General features: G+C 27.9%; 5 protein-coding genes across 5 annotated transcripts; 2 read left to right on the top strand and 3 right to left on the bottom strand.

The window, feature by feature from the left end:
• Nucleotides 1–1,238: 1,238 nt before the first annotated feature.
• On the bottom strand, nt 1,239–2,957 carry PmUG01_10037300 (conserved Plasmodium protein, unknown function; the record flags this gene model as incomplete). Its single annotated transcript, XM_029005571.1, has 4 exons — nt 1,239–1,427; nt 1,801–2,078; nt 2,284–2,581; nt 2,826–2,957. The coding sequence occupies 4 exons, from the start codon at nt 2,955–2,957 to the stop codon at nt 1,239–1,241; spliced, it is 897 nt and encodes a 298-aa protein (XP_028862147.1).
• Nucleotides 2,958–5,646: 2,689 nt separating this feature from the next.
• On the top strand, nt 5,647–7,088 carry PmUG01_10037400 (conserved Plasmodium protein, unknown function; the record flags this gene model as incomplete). Its single annotated transcript, XM_029005572.1, has 5 exons — nt 5,647–5,789; nt 5,966–6,068; nt 6,304–6,384; nt 6,475–6,535; nt 6,943–7,088. The coding sequence occupies 5 exons, from the start codon at nt 5,647–5,649 to the stop codon at nt 7,086–7,088; spliced, it is 534 nt and encodes a 177-aa protein (XP_028862148.1).
• A 920-nt stretch (nt 7,089–8,008) lies between these two features.
• PmUG01_10037500 (conserved Plasmodium protein, unknown function) lies at nt 8,009–9,640 on the bottom strand (the record flags this gene model as incomplete). Its single annotated transcript, XM_029005573.1, has 1 exon — nt 8,009–9,640. The coding sequence occupies one exon, from the start codon at nt 9,638–9,640 to the stop codon at nt 8,009–8,011; it is 1,632 nt and encodes a 543-aa protein (XP_028862149.1).
• Nucleotides 9,641–10,583: 943 nt separating this feature from the next.
• On the top strand, nt 10,584–14,114 carry PmUG01_10037600 (conserved Plasmodium protein, unknown function; the record flags this gene model as incomplete). The annotated part of the gene is made up of 1 exon (XM_029005574.1): nt 10,584–14,114. The coding sequence occupies one exon, from the start codon at nt 10,584–10,586 to the stop codon at nt 14,112–14,114; it is 3,531 nt and encodes a 1,176-aa protein (XP_028862150.1).
• Nucleotides 14,115–15,098: 984 nt separating this feature from the next.
• Nucleotides 15,099–16,934, bottom strand: CDC20 (cell division cycle protein 20 homolog, putative; the record flags this gene model as incomplete). Its single annotated transcript, XM_029005575.1, has 1 exon — nt 15,099–16,934. One exon carries the CDS (start codon nt 16,932–16,934, stop codon nt 15,099–15,101), a length of 1,836 nt encoding a protein of 611 aa, XP_028862151.1.
• Nucleotides 16,935–17,242: the final 308 nt, after the last annotated feature.

Raw genomic sequence — 17,242 nt, forward strand, 5'->3', positions numbered from 1 at the left:
AAAATATGCAAAAATACATGTGAATACTCGAAAAATCCATAAAATGTAGGTTTATATAAGTACTTATGTACGATAAGAGTAAAATGATCCATACTTTTTTATGTTTTATTTGATACATTTATGTGAGTTTTAACGATCGCCCATAATTTGGTGTCCTGACAATGAGGAGGATATTAAACCAACACTTGAGCTGAACCTCTATTTTATTACATTTTATTATAAATCATTATATTCTGTTTCATTTTACCTGTTTTTATTTTACCTTATTTCATTTTCTCATTTTTTTTTACCAAATGAACAGAACAATGAAATATAAAAAAGGAATAAAAGTTGTCCCTCCTAAGTGCTACTCCACTTACGTTCATGAAAAAAATAAAATTGTGTATTCATATTCATCATTTGTCTGCGCAAAATTTATATTTCCCATGGTGGTTTCCGTTTTAGGATAAAAATATTTTTTTTCTATTGTGCGTTAAAATCAATTAAATTAACAAGTACAGAAAAAATAAAAATAAAAATAAAAAAAGATAAAAATAAACATAAAAATGAACAAAATTAAAATGAAAATATACATAAAAATGAGCAAAAATAAACATGAAAATATACATAAAAATGAGCAAAAATAAACATGAAAATATACATAAAAATGAATAAAAATAAACATGAAATTACACATAAAAATAAATATAATGTATGCGTACACATTCACAATGAATATGTCTAAAGATGTTTCGTGGGGCGCATACACAAGATCACATACACATATGTGATATGCATAGGTTTTAACAATATATGTTTCTTATAAATAAAATACATCTTTGTTTAAAAGAAAATAAAATTTCATTGAGGTATTTTTTTTCTTTTTTTTTGCTGTTATAAAAGCATATAAAGAACAAATAAAGGTAAAAGTTATCATCAGATAATTTTTTGTTCTATGTGCATTTTTTTTTACAGTGTAATGGATACATGTACATATATATATATATACACACGCATATATATACATATATATATATACACACGCACATATATACATATATATATATACACACGCATATATATACATATATATATATACACACGCACATATATACATATATATATATACACACGCACATATATACATATATATATATACACACGCACATATATACATATATATGCACCTACATATGGGGCATTTTAACGAGGGTGCAAAACCTCACCAGTCAAGTCACTGTCATATAAGACAATTTCCTTCACTGCATTGGTTTCTGTTTTAATTTCAATTTTTGTTTTTCCTTTTGCTTCAATTTTTCTTGTTGTTTTTTTTTTAACGTTTCTTCTTTCTCAACAATAGCTATAATATCGTCGATTTTTTCCCTCTTTTTTTTTTTCTTTGATTCATTATTTAACAAGAGCTTTAGTTTTTCATTCACGCCAATTACCTGCGGGGAGGGGGGGGAAAGATAATTAAAAAAAGAAGGTACATGTATGTAAAAGTTTACATATGTGCATGTTTACTGTAGGTATATACTATATGTACATAAACGTGTATATATATATATATATATATATATATATATATATATGTGTGTGTGTTTGTGAGTGTACAAATTAATACGCTAGTATGTATACAAAATATGCAAGCCTTTTCGCCTGTAACATGAAGACAAACTGTCCATATTTACATGAGCAACAGAATGGAAATTTTCACTGCGTTGTGCATTATTCCTTTGCCCATTAGTTTGCACATTCGCTCATATATCGCTCATTTATTCGTTCATTTTTTTTTTTTTCTTTTTTTTTTTTTTTCATTACACTACTGTTTTCTTTGTGTTTTTCACCCAGCTCGCTTTGCGTAACCACATTCAACGCATCGTTCGGCTTGCCTTCCCAATCATCTTCTCTCTTTAGCGAATCATTGATTTCATCTTTTATTTCCTTTTCCTTTTTCTCTTTCTTTTTTTTTTTTTTTTTTTTTTTTAATTTATCTTGGTTTTCAACATCATGAGGGTTGTTTTCACCTGTACTGTTCAGGTGATTTTGATATATATTTTCCTTGCAATGTGCTCCCACTTGTGCTACAATATTTTTACCTTCAGCATCAACATCATTAACGCAATGAATATTGTTTACACTGTCAGAGAAATTCGGTGTGTCGTTTTTTGTAAATTCTAACAAAATACTCTCAAAAGTATTTTTTTCTCTTTCTTTTTTTGATTTTTTTTTTTTTTTTTTCTGCCTGCTTTTGTTTGCTTGCACTATTCGCATTGATCGACTTGTTATTATTATTGCTCTTACTTGACTTATTATTACTGTTTATTTTACTACTGCTGTTCGCATTTATTCTATCATTATTCATTTTATTGCTTTTTTCCTCATTTTCCCTATGTTCCTCGTCTTCCTCATCATCCTCATTTTCATCATCGTCCTCACTGCTATCTTGTACCTTTTTTTTTTTCTTCTTTCCCTTTTTTTTTTTTCCATTTCCATTTTTCCCTTCTGCTGAATTCTTATCTTGATTTTGTAGTTTGTCAACTTCATAAAAAAACTCGTCATACTCATCTACCATGTCAGCCCATGAAGAGTATTTGCTTATCTGAAAAAATTTTCAAATAAATCGTCCTTTATATGCCACACAAGGGGGAAAAAAACACGCACGCTTGGTATATACGTACGAGCACACAGATATGAGCACATGTACAACTAAATACACACATATATACATGCGCACATATACACACACGTACATACATGCGCAAATATACACACACGTACATACATGCCCACGTACACACACACGTACATACACATGTGCATATATATGTTCTATTCGTTGTTACGTCAAAGGAGAAATTGCTCGCATTTTTTTTTTCATTTTCCTTTTTTATTTGGTCTTCTTTCAGTTTCTTCGACTTCCTCTTTATCTTATCTTCTTGTCTTAATATGTGAAACATGTTATTCTTGGCACTCATCTTTTCTGAGCACTTTATTAAATAGACTTATATATATATATATATATATATACGTTTGTGCGTATTTGCCTGCACATAAAAAAGAAGAAATGAAATAAAAAAAATAAAATAAAAAGATAGCAGCAACGATAATAATAGCAGTAACAATTACAACAGCGTCAGCAACAGTAACGACAATTCACGTGCAAGGAATGTTACGTGCGCCCACGCAAAAAAAAAAAAAAAGAAAGAAAGAAAACAAAGAAAGTACTGAAAGTAAAAAATGAAAAGAATGATAAGAAAGAAAGAAACAAACAAAGAAACAAAAAAACAAAAAGAACGATATAAAATAAAGAAAATATTCTCTATATTTTACATGTCAACATTTATGCAGATATATTGGTGCATATATACAAACACATAAACGCGCGAATCCATACATGCACACACATATACATATTGTCCGTGTGTAGGTGCCTATACAGTTCGGCGACATTCGCTCATTTTATCGTATACAAAAACACATATTGTCATACCTTTGTTCGTAAAATTAGCTGTTCATAGCTGTACATAAAAAAAAAAGAAAAGAAAAGAATACTATCTAACATTAAGGGTGAAAAAAAGAAAAATGCATTTTTTACTTTTTGCCTTTATGTTGGCTCTAATTGAAAGAATGAGCTTGAAAATGTATTATGGTACAAGGAACACTCCCATACGGTTTGGAACGTATAACATGCGTAAGTGCGTACCTAAGTACGTACGTGCTTGTATATGCATATATGTATATACATATGTACAATGCGCAGCTGGATTAAACGAAAATGAATAGATATATGTACTACTAAATCAAGGATACGTATATAGCTACATATTTCTGTACATTTCTACTATCTGCTAAACATATGAGTTTTACCTTTGTAATCCAAAGGAGAGCAATAGCTCTAGATGTTCTTGGATGCTTCTTAATTTTTATAAAACTTTTTTTTATTTTTTATGTTAATGTTATTAACGTAAAAGCTGAACAGAGGTAATAAAATAAAAGAACTATTGTAACGTGAACGCCGAATAAGTTCCTTATAAAATTGTCATATATATATATGTATATACATACATAAATGTAAATAGAAAAAAGGAGGTTATTATAATAATACCCCTGTATTTTAAATTATGCAGTAATGTACTACTAATACTGCTACTACTACTATCATTACTGCTATTACTACTACTACATCAGCGTAGCTAATTATACGTACTTATGTATAACCGTACATTAAATTTTCACTAACCCTTTACTTAATAAATTACGAGGAAACCTCGGGCTCTTTTCGTTACTTGGTGCAAAAATAATAAAGGAGGGAAGAAAAAAAAAAAAAAAAAAAAAAAATGGTAAGAACGGAAGAGACGATATGAGATAAATTGGTTTATGAACATGGTAAGGTATTATATACAAAATATGGTAAATGTAATAAGTGAAAAAATTTACTAAAATAAAATATTATCTTTAACTCGTAGTAGCAAATTGCCCAGTTACATATATTAACATATATACGCATATAAGTGTATATATCGAGCACATACACATATACATTTGCATATCTATATATATGTTCATACATATGCATATATATATATATATATATATATATATATATATATGTATGTATGTTCATACATGTGAACAAACATATATTTGTTCATACATGTGCATATACATATATTTGTTCATACATGCGCATATACATATATATGTTCATACATGCGTATAATCAGCTTTGCTGCTGATGGGAAGAACATTTTGCACATGAACGAGTTTGCGTCGTTCTATTTTTGCAGAGTCTATTTTCAGCGTAATAATTTAATTTTATGTGAACTAATAAAGATGCATAAAACAAATTATAGCACAGTTTTTTAAATAACGGCGCTCTCATTTTAAAAAAGAACTTTAGAAAAAATTAAAATAATAAAAAATAAAAGTACGCAAACTGCTATTTTACCTTAATTTTTTTTTTTTATTTTTATTTTGCACCAGAAAAAGGAAAAACGCAGTGCATTTATTAAGTGCTTAAGATAATTTTTACCTGTTTTTCCGATTTTAGCTGTATTTCATTTTTACAAAGTATTGCTCTTTTTTTGAAAAGAAGCAAATAAGAGAATGTATTTCATTGTTCATATATACTTATCGTCACACCAGTACGTACTCGTATGCGCATCCCAATACTCATATTCCTGTCCTAAGAACAAATGACAAACACAGAAGTGCAGCTCACATATGTTTAAACGAAAAAAAAAAAAAAAAAATGTTACAAGTTGATTTGCTTTCCTCTAAATGGATAAAAGACACACATGCAATTTTAATATAGATATTTTTTAATTTTATAAAAAAAAAAAATAAAATAAATAAAAATGAATTCGAACAAAGTCCTTTGCTCCATTTTACACGTTAAAACGAGTTATCACTTTATATATTTTTGTTTTTATTTATTTTTTTTTTTTTTGTCAGCTTTTATATAAAACAGTCTAATTTGTTACGCAGAATTTTACTATCACAATTTGCTGTTTTTTATTTCTGCCCTCTTTTTTGTATTTTATTTTTTTTCATTCTATTATACTGCATTATACTCTGTTTTTCTTTATTTTATTTTTTTTCCTTCAATTATTTTATTTTTGTGGCTTTCGCCCCGTCACCCGGTTTTACGCCTGTCCTGCAAATATGAATGCTCAAATGTTGAAAGAAAACGAAATCAATGATATGATTTTAAATTTAATAGACAAGAAAAAAGAAGTTTTACCTAAGAGAAAAAAAATTAAAAAAAATGCAAAAAAGGAAAACTTTGATAAAAACCAAATGAAAAGGTTAATCAGAAAAAAAAAAAAAAAAAAAAAAAGTGAAGAAAAAAACAACGAACAAATTGCAAAATTACAAGGAGTGATATTACATGTTCATATAAATTTTGTTCATTTTACTTTCACATTTCTTCTCCCTTTTTGCTTTTCCCTTTTTTGTCAATTTGGTACTTTCCCTTTTTCAGTAATGTAGACGCTTTTTTCAAAGAGCAAGAGCAAATATACAAAAGTGAAGAGACGAATACAATGGAATACATAATTAACGAGGCAAAGGATAAGGAAAAAGAAGTAAGCTGTTTTGTTACTTTGTAAAAAGGTGCACTCAGTTCTTTAAATAAGCATCACTTATATAATTTTTCATCATCTTCACATTACATTTTACTATATTGTACTGTATTATATTTCACTATATAATATTCACTATATTATATTTCACTATATAATATTTCACCACATTATATTTCACTATATTTTATTTTAATTTTTTTTTTTTTTTTCCCCCTTTCTCTTTACTTCAAACAAGCTAAATGACTATTATACGTATTGCCAAAACTTTAAAAAGGATTATAACAACAATTTCAATGATGTTATTAAGCATTCGGAGGTTAGATTCTTTTTATCATTGCTATGATGTGCCTAGTAGCTGAAGTAGATGCTGCTCTTTATCTTTTTGCTTGTTCCTACCACTTTGCAGGAAATTAAGAAAGAGCTTAAAGACCTGCACATTGAGTATATAGATAACAAAATACTCCTGGGTAAAAAAAAAATAAAAAAAAAAAAAAAAAAAAAAAAAAAAATAAAAATATAAAATAAAAAAAAAAAAAAAAAAATAAAAAAATAAAAAAATAAAAATATAAAAATATAAAAATATAAAATAAAAAAAATAAAAAAATAAAAAAATAAATATATAAAATAAAATATAAAATAAAATAAAAAATAAAAAAATAAACTTCTAGTCATACACTCACAATATTTTAATTTGTTTATGAGGCAAAAGTGTACATACGCCCAGAAAATGCCATCAATTATTTGCCTTGACCCTCTAAAAGTGTATAAGCGTCCACGTATATACGCATATGTATACACATAAATATAAATATAAATGTATATATGTGTATATGTGTATATATATATGCCACGGGCGTACTCTTTTTTTTCTTAGAGAATAAAAGGAAAATGGAGTTGGATGGCATGTTCAATTTTTACAAAGAGAAACTACTAGACATTAAAAGGCAGTGGGATAATAAAACCTTTTGCGACGAAAATTTAAAAAATATAGTTTATGATATATTAAGCGTAATAAATTGAGCATTCATAATTTGTGTAAATACCCTTGTTCAAGGGTCTTTGTTTTTATGGACCATTTTTGACATATTTTCGTGCCCTTCTTTCCTCTCTTGTATAATTTCGTAAAAACTATAAAGCAATTACTTATTTATGTACATGTAAATATTTCTAAAATGCATACATGTGTATACATACAATGGCGCATTTGTTTTGTTCCAAATTTTTTATTTGCACACACCAATTTAAAATATTGATAGATGTGTAATAAATAATTAAGAGAAAAAAAGAATACAAAATTTCTTAGTCAAATATTCATATATAATTTTTTTTTGTGCTATTTAATAAGGTACTTTAATGAAAGGTACTTTCCTTTACTTTTACGAGCCATATTCATATGCAAAACGAAACACAAATTTATCAGCGTTTAATGTGCACATATTAAAAAGGAAATATTCTTCAAAAATGGAACTGTAGAGATGTGCATACGTGTATAGCTCACTAATTTGGCCATATCCCCAACGTGGTAAATAAACAAACAAATGAATAAATGGTTGAATGAATGAATAAATGGTTGAATGAATGAATAAATGGTTGAATGAATGCATAAATGGTTAAATAAATGCATAAATGGTTGAATGAATGCATAAATGGTTGAATGAATGAATAAATGGTTGAATGAACGAATAAATGGTTGAATGAACGAATAAATGGTTGCATAAACAAACAAATATATAAACACATATGTTAATACATAAATGAGTGAATAAACGAACAATTATATGAACACATACGTAAATACAATAAATAAATGAATAAAAGGGAAATACGTAACCTCCACGCTCTAACAATAGAGGTGATGAAATATGCACATGAGAAGGTCTACACAAAAAAAAAAGAATATATACATATATGTATGTGTGTGTGCACGAATTTACACCACATCAATCATCTTCCCCATCATCGTACATTTTTTTCCTGGGCTTGTTAAACAGCTGAAGAAAAAGAACATATTGCCCATTTGAAACAAATCGTAGTATTAACTTAAATTTTAACTGAGTTTTTTCCATATATTTTTCCTGCGAAAAAACATACGCATTTAAAATATCTGATTTCATAAGGAGCTTTTCAAATTTTGATATTGTTTTTTTATCTTTATTTAAAATATTTGTAATTAAAATACAATTCTCCGTTATATTATTTAATTTAAGAAAATTTATCGAACAAAATTTTACGTTTTTTGACAAAAACATATTATGACTTAAATTTGAGTCAATTTTATGGTGAAATATTTCATTCATCTCCTTTGTGCTAATAGCATTAAACTTATAGGAAAAATTATTAATTCTCTTAAAATTTTTACCCTCCCCGTTGATTAATTTATCGCACTCATAAAATTCACCAGACCTTTCTTCACTTTCACCTGACTTCTCCCCATTTTTACCTGAGCTTCCCGTGTGTGCAACTGACTTTTTCGCATATTCACCTGAACGTTCATAATTTTCGCTTGACGAAATGGATACAAAACTACTTGCATTCTCATTAACATCGAGTGGCATAGTTTCGAAAAATCTTTTCAAATTCTCCTTTGCCTGATTTACTTGATCTATATTTTCATCAATACCTAAGAAATACACATCGTTTAAATGTTCATTTTGGCCGATATATACTTCATTTAACACATTATAAAAAATTGAAGGAGAGTGGATGGGAAAGGTTAAAATAGGATAATTAATACTAGGTGAACCTCTCGGAATGGACCACAAAATACTTAGTATTTCGAGTAACACCGTTCCATCATTACAAAAGGGGTCAATAATATATAATTTTTTTTTTGGATTTATATATTTGAAAATATTTATTTTAAAAATAGCTGATGCAACTATGGTACTTTTTAAGGAATGTTGATTTTTATATGCTACAAATATACGCTTGTTCAAATCATTACTTATATTTATATTTATTTTCAATTCATTATATTTAAATAATACGTTTATTTTTAATGGTTGTAATTTTGATGGATCTACCTTTTTCTTTTTTAAAAATATATTTTGATCTCCATTTTTTTCTATATATAACTGTTGTTGTCTTTTAATTACATTCAAAATAATATTTTTTAACATGCACGTATGGTATAAGCGAGATTTTATACTCCTTATATTTATTTGCGGTTCAACAAAAACATTGCTAAATGGAATGAACGCACACCAATTTACATTTTTAATATCATTTATAAAATTATTTTCATAAGCACAATAGGAGTTGTGTATTTCCAGTCGAATTTGTTCAACCGTTCGACTATTTATAAGTAATTTGTACAAATACTGCAAATTAGATTCAATTTCCACATTGTTCTCACTAAAAATGTGAACGTATTTTTCATCGTAAATCCGTTCTAGCGATAATATGTTATCATATTTGTATGGAACGACACAACAATATTTATACACTTTCTCCTCATTATAATTTAACAAGCTCTTAATACCACTGTGAAACCTTTTCCAGTTTTTTATAATTTTTGTGTTCATAAATATTTTATTTAAATTGTACTTCATGAGCATTTTACATTTTGCCATAATTCTGCTACGTAATTTCCTTTTTTTTTTTTTTTTTTTCTATAAAAAAAATTATTAACAGTTCATGTAAAACGAATGAAAAAAAAAATAAAATGAATTAAAATACATGCATACATATATATATGTATATATATAACATGTTTTTATTTAAGAATATATGGTTCTTTTCACTACATATCAGGACGAATTGGTGCATAAGATATACGCACTTTTGCATTATGATATTCAGCTTTGCTTAAATTTTTAGCTGATAATCGAATGTTCGTTTTACCGTTTTTGCACTATTTATAGAGCCAACAATATGTACACCGATAATCATAAATAAGGGTACATAAGTGTGTATATGTGCAAGTATATATATGTGTAAGTATGTATATGTTTGTATGTATATACGCAATACGTATATATACGCACGCGAGCATACAGAAGCGTATGTGTATTCGTGTAATTTTTTTTTTTTTTTTTTGAGCTAGCGAAATTTCCAAAAAATAAAGCTTTATTCTACAGAGACTTTCAATTTGAAAAAAAAAAAAAAAAAAAAAAGGTGAAAAAGGGAAATGAGGTAAAAAAGTAAGAAGAGTAAAAAAGAAAGAAGAGTAAAAAAGTAAGAAGAGTAAAAAAGAAAGAAGAGTAAAAAAGTAAGAAGAGTAAAAAAGAAAGAAACGTAAAAATCTACACAAATGAAAAAAAAACAGAAAAATGTAAATATCTACTGGATTTAATAATTGATGAGGTTGCAGGAAAATAGTTCACATGTTTTACGTAACGATGTTAACATAACTTTGTTCAACTCAAGTGCAAGGGACATTTCTGTCTCCATTATGTGTTAAAGAAAAAAAAAAAAATATATTGCTTTGCTTCTTTAAATTCGTACATATAGATATCAATATACAAACGTATATACATACATGTATATATATGGACAAATAATGCCACGTGCGTGATGGAAATAATAATAAAAAAGCCATATATAGAAATATTTGAAAAGATATTAAAGCTATTTGCATCCGTTTGCGAAAATTTGAATTTTCGATTAACGCGAAATAAACTGGAGTTAAGTGCATCCAATAACTTAACTAATGAATTAATTATTCACATAGACAAAAAGATTTTTACCGTAACTAGCATCAGTTGTGATATCAAAAATGCAAGTGGTACAGTCAGCTCAAAAGATTTTTACAATTCCATATTTAGCAACAAAATTGTAAAGCAGTTAAGGTCTAATAGTAATAGTGGCAATACTTTCAGCGGTAGTAGATATTACATGTCCGGTCAGAATAAAAATGATGTAAATAGCACGAATAACTGTGATGGGTTCAAACATGTTCAGAGTGGAAATAACAGCGGCATCAATAGTGGTAATCGTAAAACCAATAACAATAGTATCTCTAATAACAATAGTATCTCCAATAACAATAGTATCTCCAACAATAATAGTATCTCCAACAACAATAGTATCTCTAATAACAATAGTATCTCCAACAACAAGTGTAATTTAAATGTTTCTAAACTAATTATAAAATTTAATAACGAAGAGAACGCAAGTAGTACTCTAGAAATAGCTGTTAAATTTAAAAAGTGTAACACTTATTTTAGTGCTATATTAAAGGTAAGGTCCTTTAGCAGCTCACTGAAAAATTGTGTATATAAAAATGAATCAATAATACAAATAGAGCCAACACTTTTTCTTCTTAACTTGAAAGATCTAGCCAATGAAAGAAATATATTTTTAAAAAATACAGATAATTCATTTATTATTTGTGCAATAGAGACTTCTGACTTTAGTTTAAATAAAGAAAAAGTCAAAAGAGAACAATTTTTTTACAACAATAAAAAAATATGTATTCCTTCGAGTAAGACTAAATATTTTTTTAAAAATAAAAAGTTTGGAGATCATAATATGTCACTCCCCCTTAATGAGTTAAGAACGATAATTAAATTTTGTTCTGATATGAATTTATTGTGTTTATTTTCAACCAAGAATTTTAAAGAACGCGTTATTATTTATTTTGGAAATATTATTACTCATATTTTAGAAAAGAATAAAAAGAAAATTTCGGAAGTTCGGGCGGAGAGAAAAAAAAATAAAAAAAAAAGAGAAGCAAAAAGAGAAGCAAAAAGGGCGCAAAAAGTAGAGTCAAAAATAGGGGCAAAAAAAGACACAATAAATCAAGGAAAAATGCAGACACAATATCGGACAAATGATACATTTTATCAAAATGGTAACAAGTGTTATAGAGACAATAGCTCAGAACATTCCTCTTATATTCCTTCCGAGGATGAAACCTCCAACTCGTGTGTTTTCTATTTATCAGATGACAACAACTCAAGTGACGAATATGATGAAACAAGCTTGGAAGAAATAGATGATAGTGATGTTCTTTTTTTCACTTCTGAATACACAAAAAAAGACTATTCTTCTAACGAAAATATGAATTACAATAATATTATAACAGGTTATATACATTTTACATCTTACTTTAACATTTCTTGTAATTTTAATGACTATGATTGCAGTAAGGAAGAATCTAATCATAATAATTTTGAGGATGAACTTTTCAATGATCATACTAATGTTTTTAGACACAGAGAAAAAAAAAATGGTATAACTGGAAGAGGTGATAAAGACTCAAAAAAGGAGCCGCAGCAGGAGGGCGCACATGTATGTAGTACCAGCAATGGTATTAACAGTAGTGGCAGTAGTAGCAATGTTTGCAATCGTAACAGTAATGATGAAATGGACCGCTCCAACGACAATTTTAGCAACCACCGAAACGATGGCCTGAGTTATGAGTCAACCAACACACACAGTACAGGTAATACTAATTTTAGGAATGATGCAAATAATTTGCAAAAGTGGAAAAGTGTTAACATTGAAAAATGTGTGAAAGGAGAATACATGACCACTGCATGCAAATCGGGTGCGGTGAATACTAGAAGTAGAAATGGTATAAATGGAAAAAATAGTAATGATATTAAAAATGGTAATAATAATAATGGATCATCATTTTTTACAGACTATAGGGAAAACAGTACATCGAAAAATGAAATTAGGGAACTCCTCGAATCATTTTGCAATGGTGAAGAAGTATGGAATGCAGGCAACTTTGTGAAAAGTGATAATTATGAACAAGTCAGCTACGGAACGAATGGCGAGACAAAAGGAAGAACAGAAAGCGGAACACAAAGAGGAACAGAAAGCGGAACACAAAGAGGAACAGAAAGCGGAACACAAAGAAGAACAGAAAGCGGAACAGAAAGCGGAACAGAAAGCGGAACACAAAGAAGAACAGAAAGAGGTACAGAAAGCAAAACAGAAAGAGGTACAGAAAGCAAAACAGAAAGAGGTACAGAAAGCAAAACAGAAAGAGGTACAGAAAGCAAAACAGAAAGAGGTACAGAAAGCAGAACAAATGACGGGGAGGAAGAAGATACACGCGAATTTGATAAATTCATCGGAAATAACGAGGTAGAGGATGGGCTTAAGTGCAGATATAACACCAATTTTAGAAAGTTTAATAGCGAACAGGAAAATGGTAAGAAGAGATACGAAAGTAACAGTGGAGATACTTATGGTGAAGCATATGAAAAGTGTAATGTGGAAAAAATGAACGAAGGATTTAATCAGTATGAAGAATTAAATTATGATAATTTTATAAGAGGAAATAAGAACATTTCAGACACATATAAAAATATTGACTTACAAATAAAAAAACTTAGTGCTACTTTAGGAAATTTAAAAAAAATAGATACATATAAAAAAAAAGGTACATTGCATAATATGCGGAATAAGGAGGACAGATCTTTTTTCTCAAATTCAAATGATTTAAAATTGAAAAGGAAAAGAAAAAATGATGCTGACCTTTGTGAAAAAAAAATAAAGAAGAATAAAAAAAGGTCATCAAAGGAGATGGTATATAATGATTTTCAGGAAGACAGAAATGTTGATTATGATGATAATAATAATGATGATGATAATAGTGACGATGATAATAGTGACGATGATAATAGTGACGATGATAATAGTGACGATGATGATAATGATGATAATAACGATGAGGCTGATAATAATAATAATTATTTTTTTCACACTGATGAAAGTATTAATAATGAATGTAACTCCACCGTAAGCGATAGTTATTATTCCTTAAGTGACGACATAGGAGTAGAAAGTAAATCAAACTTGAATAATGAAAATATGACATATAACAACTATTTTGATAGTATATATTCAAAATATCATTTGTATAATAATTTAAAGAAGTTGGGAAATAATTTTGATGGAAATAACAATATGCAGTTCTATTCTTCGGCTAGAGATGAACATAATACTTATGGCAATTTTCGTCCTTTACATTATAGAAAAAGGGAAAATTATAAAAGAACGAGTACTGAATTCGATGATGATGTAGTATTGATAAAAAATCAGAAAAAAAAAAAAAAAAATCAGCACAATTATAGGCATAATATGTAACCATAAAATATAGTCATAAAATGCCTTAATATAAAAGTTGTACATATAGAAAAGATTGCAGTTGTTTGGGGGATAATCCCCTTGAAGTATAAAGAATCAGGGATGTAATGAATAAAATATTATTTTGAATATGACCCAGACATTGACCATTCTGTATCAATTCCGAAATTTTTTTTTTTTTTTTTTTTTGTTCAACCCCCCTTCTATATAGTAATTATAAACTGAACATTTATCGTTCTCATGAAAAAGAAGGCACCTTTTTTTGAAAGTGGTGTTTCTGCTACTAGCGCTTGTTTGAGGACTCACGAACATACTAACATATTAACATATATATGTGTATATGCATATACACATATACATACATGCGTGCATATGTACATATGTGAATATATTATGGCTACATTTAAAGGCAAATTTAAATTTATGTGTCACCTTCATTCAACCTGAACAATTCAGAAGTTGCCCATTTTTTAAGAGTGCAGATATCCAGTGCGTATTTTTTAGAGGACAGGAATATTTAGTTTCATATAACGTTTACCTCCTATACGAACAAATAATTTTCAGAAAGAGTCTATTCCATTTCTCTCTTTCTTGAAAAATATCACTGTACTATAATTAAAGGAATTTTTTCTTTTTCTATTGCACACATTGTGCATGCAAATAAACCCTTTTTGGAGCAAAAAAAAAAAAGAAAAAGAAAACTATGACCATTTTGGCTAGAAAAAAAAAGAAAAAAGAAAATTATGACCATTTTGGCTAGAAAAAAAAAAAAAATAAAAAAAAAATAAACATAAAAGTGAACGTAAAAATGGGTATAAAAATGGACATAAAAAAAAACGTAAAATACACTTAAAACTTCACACAAATATACATGAAACTTCACACAAATATACATATAACTTCACACAAATATACATGAAACTTCACACAGATATACATGAAACTTCACACAAATACATATAACGCTTACCGAGAAAGCGCTAATCACCTGACCAGTTCATAACAATTCGAAAAGGGGGAAAGCAGAGAAAAATTAGGATCATCATTATTTTTAGGAAAAACATTCCAAAGTCTTATGGTTTCATCAGGAGAACCAGAGGCTACAGATGTACCATCGGGACTTAATGACACGTATAATACCCTTAATTTATGACCATTTAAGGCGGAAATTTTTTTTAATTCAGGATAATTCCAAAGAATAATTTGACTGAGTGAATAGCTGTGTGTTGATATAAATTCATGAGTATTTTTAGACCATAAAATATTGGACACTTGAGAATTTGTGCTAATTTCGTTTATACATTTTCCATTGGTAGTATTCCAAAAAAATATTTTCTTATCAGCTGATCCACCTCCACTAGCTAATAAATTATTTTTATGTGGACACCAAGAAATAGCTTTTACTGCAGCTTTATGTTTTGTAAAATGAAAAAGAGATTTATTTGTATTATTATTTTCCCAAATTAATATAGAATTATCATTACTTCCTGAGGCTAATTGTTTTCCGTTATAATTCCATTGTAAGCCACATACTTCGGATTTGTGTTCTGTTAAATGTGCATAATTATTTTCCTTGCATCGAATGTCACAACTAATTATTGTATTATCTCGACTACCTGATGTTAAAGTATTATAATACCAACATAATGCACCAACTCTTAAATTATGATTTTTATATTTTCTAATCTTAACTCCTTTTTCAATTTCCCAAATTTCTACAACACCATTTGATAATCCAACAGCGAGATGGTTTCCAAATATATCCCATTTCACTGATGTTACTGATTTTTTATTTTTTTCAATTTTTTTTTTTTTTTTTTTTTCATTTCTTTTTTTCCCTTGTATTTTATTTAGCACAAATATTTCTTCACTTGTACATGTTTCATTATTCCATATACATAACTTATCATTCAAAGCAACTGCTATTATATTTTTCTTTGACCAATCCAGTAAATTCAGATAAAAATCATCTACCAAATTTGGTGCACTTAAAACTCTGTATGGCTCTTTACAAATTTTCCTCTTCTCCTTTTTATCATTGTTAAAGATGTGTAACGGGTAAGAAAAATAAGGGGAAGTAATAAAAGGATCATTTATGCACACTTTTTTCTTATTTTCATTCAAATATATGCATTTCCACGCGTTTTCTATCAGTATATTTTTGTTAACAAGCGCATTATCTGAACTATCATAGCGAAAGCTGTCGTTTTTTCGAAATTTTTGAGCTATGCGTCCCCTAGCATTATGATCATCTGCATACTTTTCCCTCTTCTCTCTTTGACCTTTCTCATAGGAAAGGAAATCCTTATTTTCATTATTTTCATTATTATCATTATCATTATTATCATTATTATCATTATTATCATTATTATCATTATTAGCATTATTATCATTATTATCATTATTATCATTATTAGCATAATTAGCATTATTATGATTATTATCATTATCCTTATCATCATCCTTATCATCATCAACATAATGACCATTTTTATGGTAACCTTTTTGTCCCCTTTTACCATTTCTCGGAATAGTATTTCTCTTTAATGTGTATTCATCTATCTGTATGTTGAATTTATTCTGTCTACTATATCTAGTCTTGTAGACATAGTTCGTACGTACTTCCCCTTGTTCACTGTCAAATTCATATTCTTCTGACCAATTATTCCTAAAAATAATTTTATTCACATTTTCATTATATAGCGAAAATTCTCCCCAGGAATTATTTGGCAAGCATAACTGATTTCTTTTAAGTCCCTTTAATATTTTTTCCGAAATGTTTTTGGACCTGTAGTGATTGTTCACAGGATTAGGATTCATTTTTGTTATGTTCCTTCATCTTGTTTTATTTCGTATTGATTCATTTTGCTTTATTTCATTTTGATTTATTTCATTTTGCTTTATTTCAATTTGCTTTATTTCATTTTGCTTTATTTCATTTTGATTTATTTCATTTTGATTTATTTCATTTTGATTTATTTCATTTTTCTTCCTTTCATCCTTTCTTCCTTCCTTACTTTTTTTTTTTTTTTTTTTTTTTTTTTCTGTCTCCTTAAAGGTTTTCAAAAAATATTTCGCGCCATATGTGTGCACATGTATTTGTCACACAAGGCCATAATAAATGGTTA

Source organism: Plasmodium malariae (assembly GCF_900090045.1).
Source record: "Plasmodium malariae genome assembly, chromosome: 10".
NCBI lineage: Eukaryota > Apicomplexa > Aconoidasida > Haemosporida > Plasmodiidae > Plasmodium > Plasmodium malariae.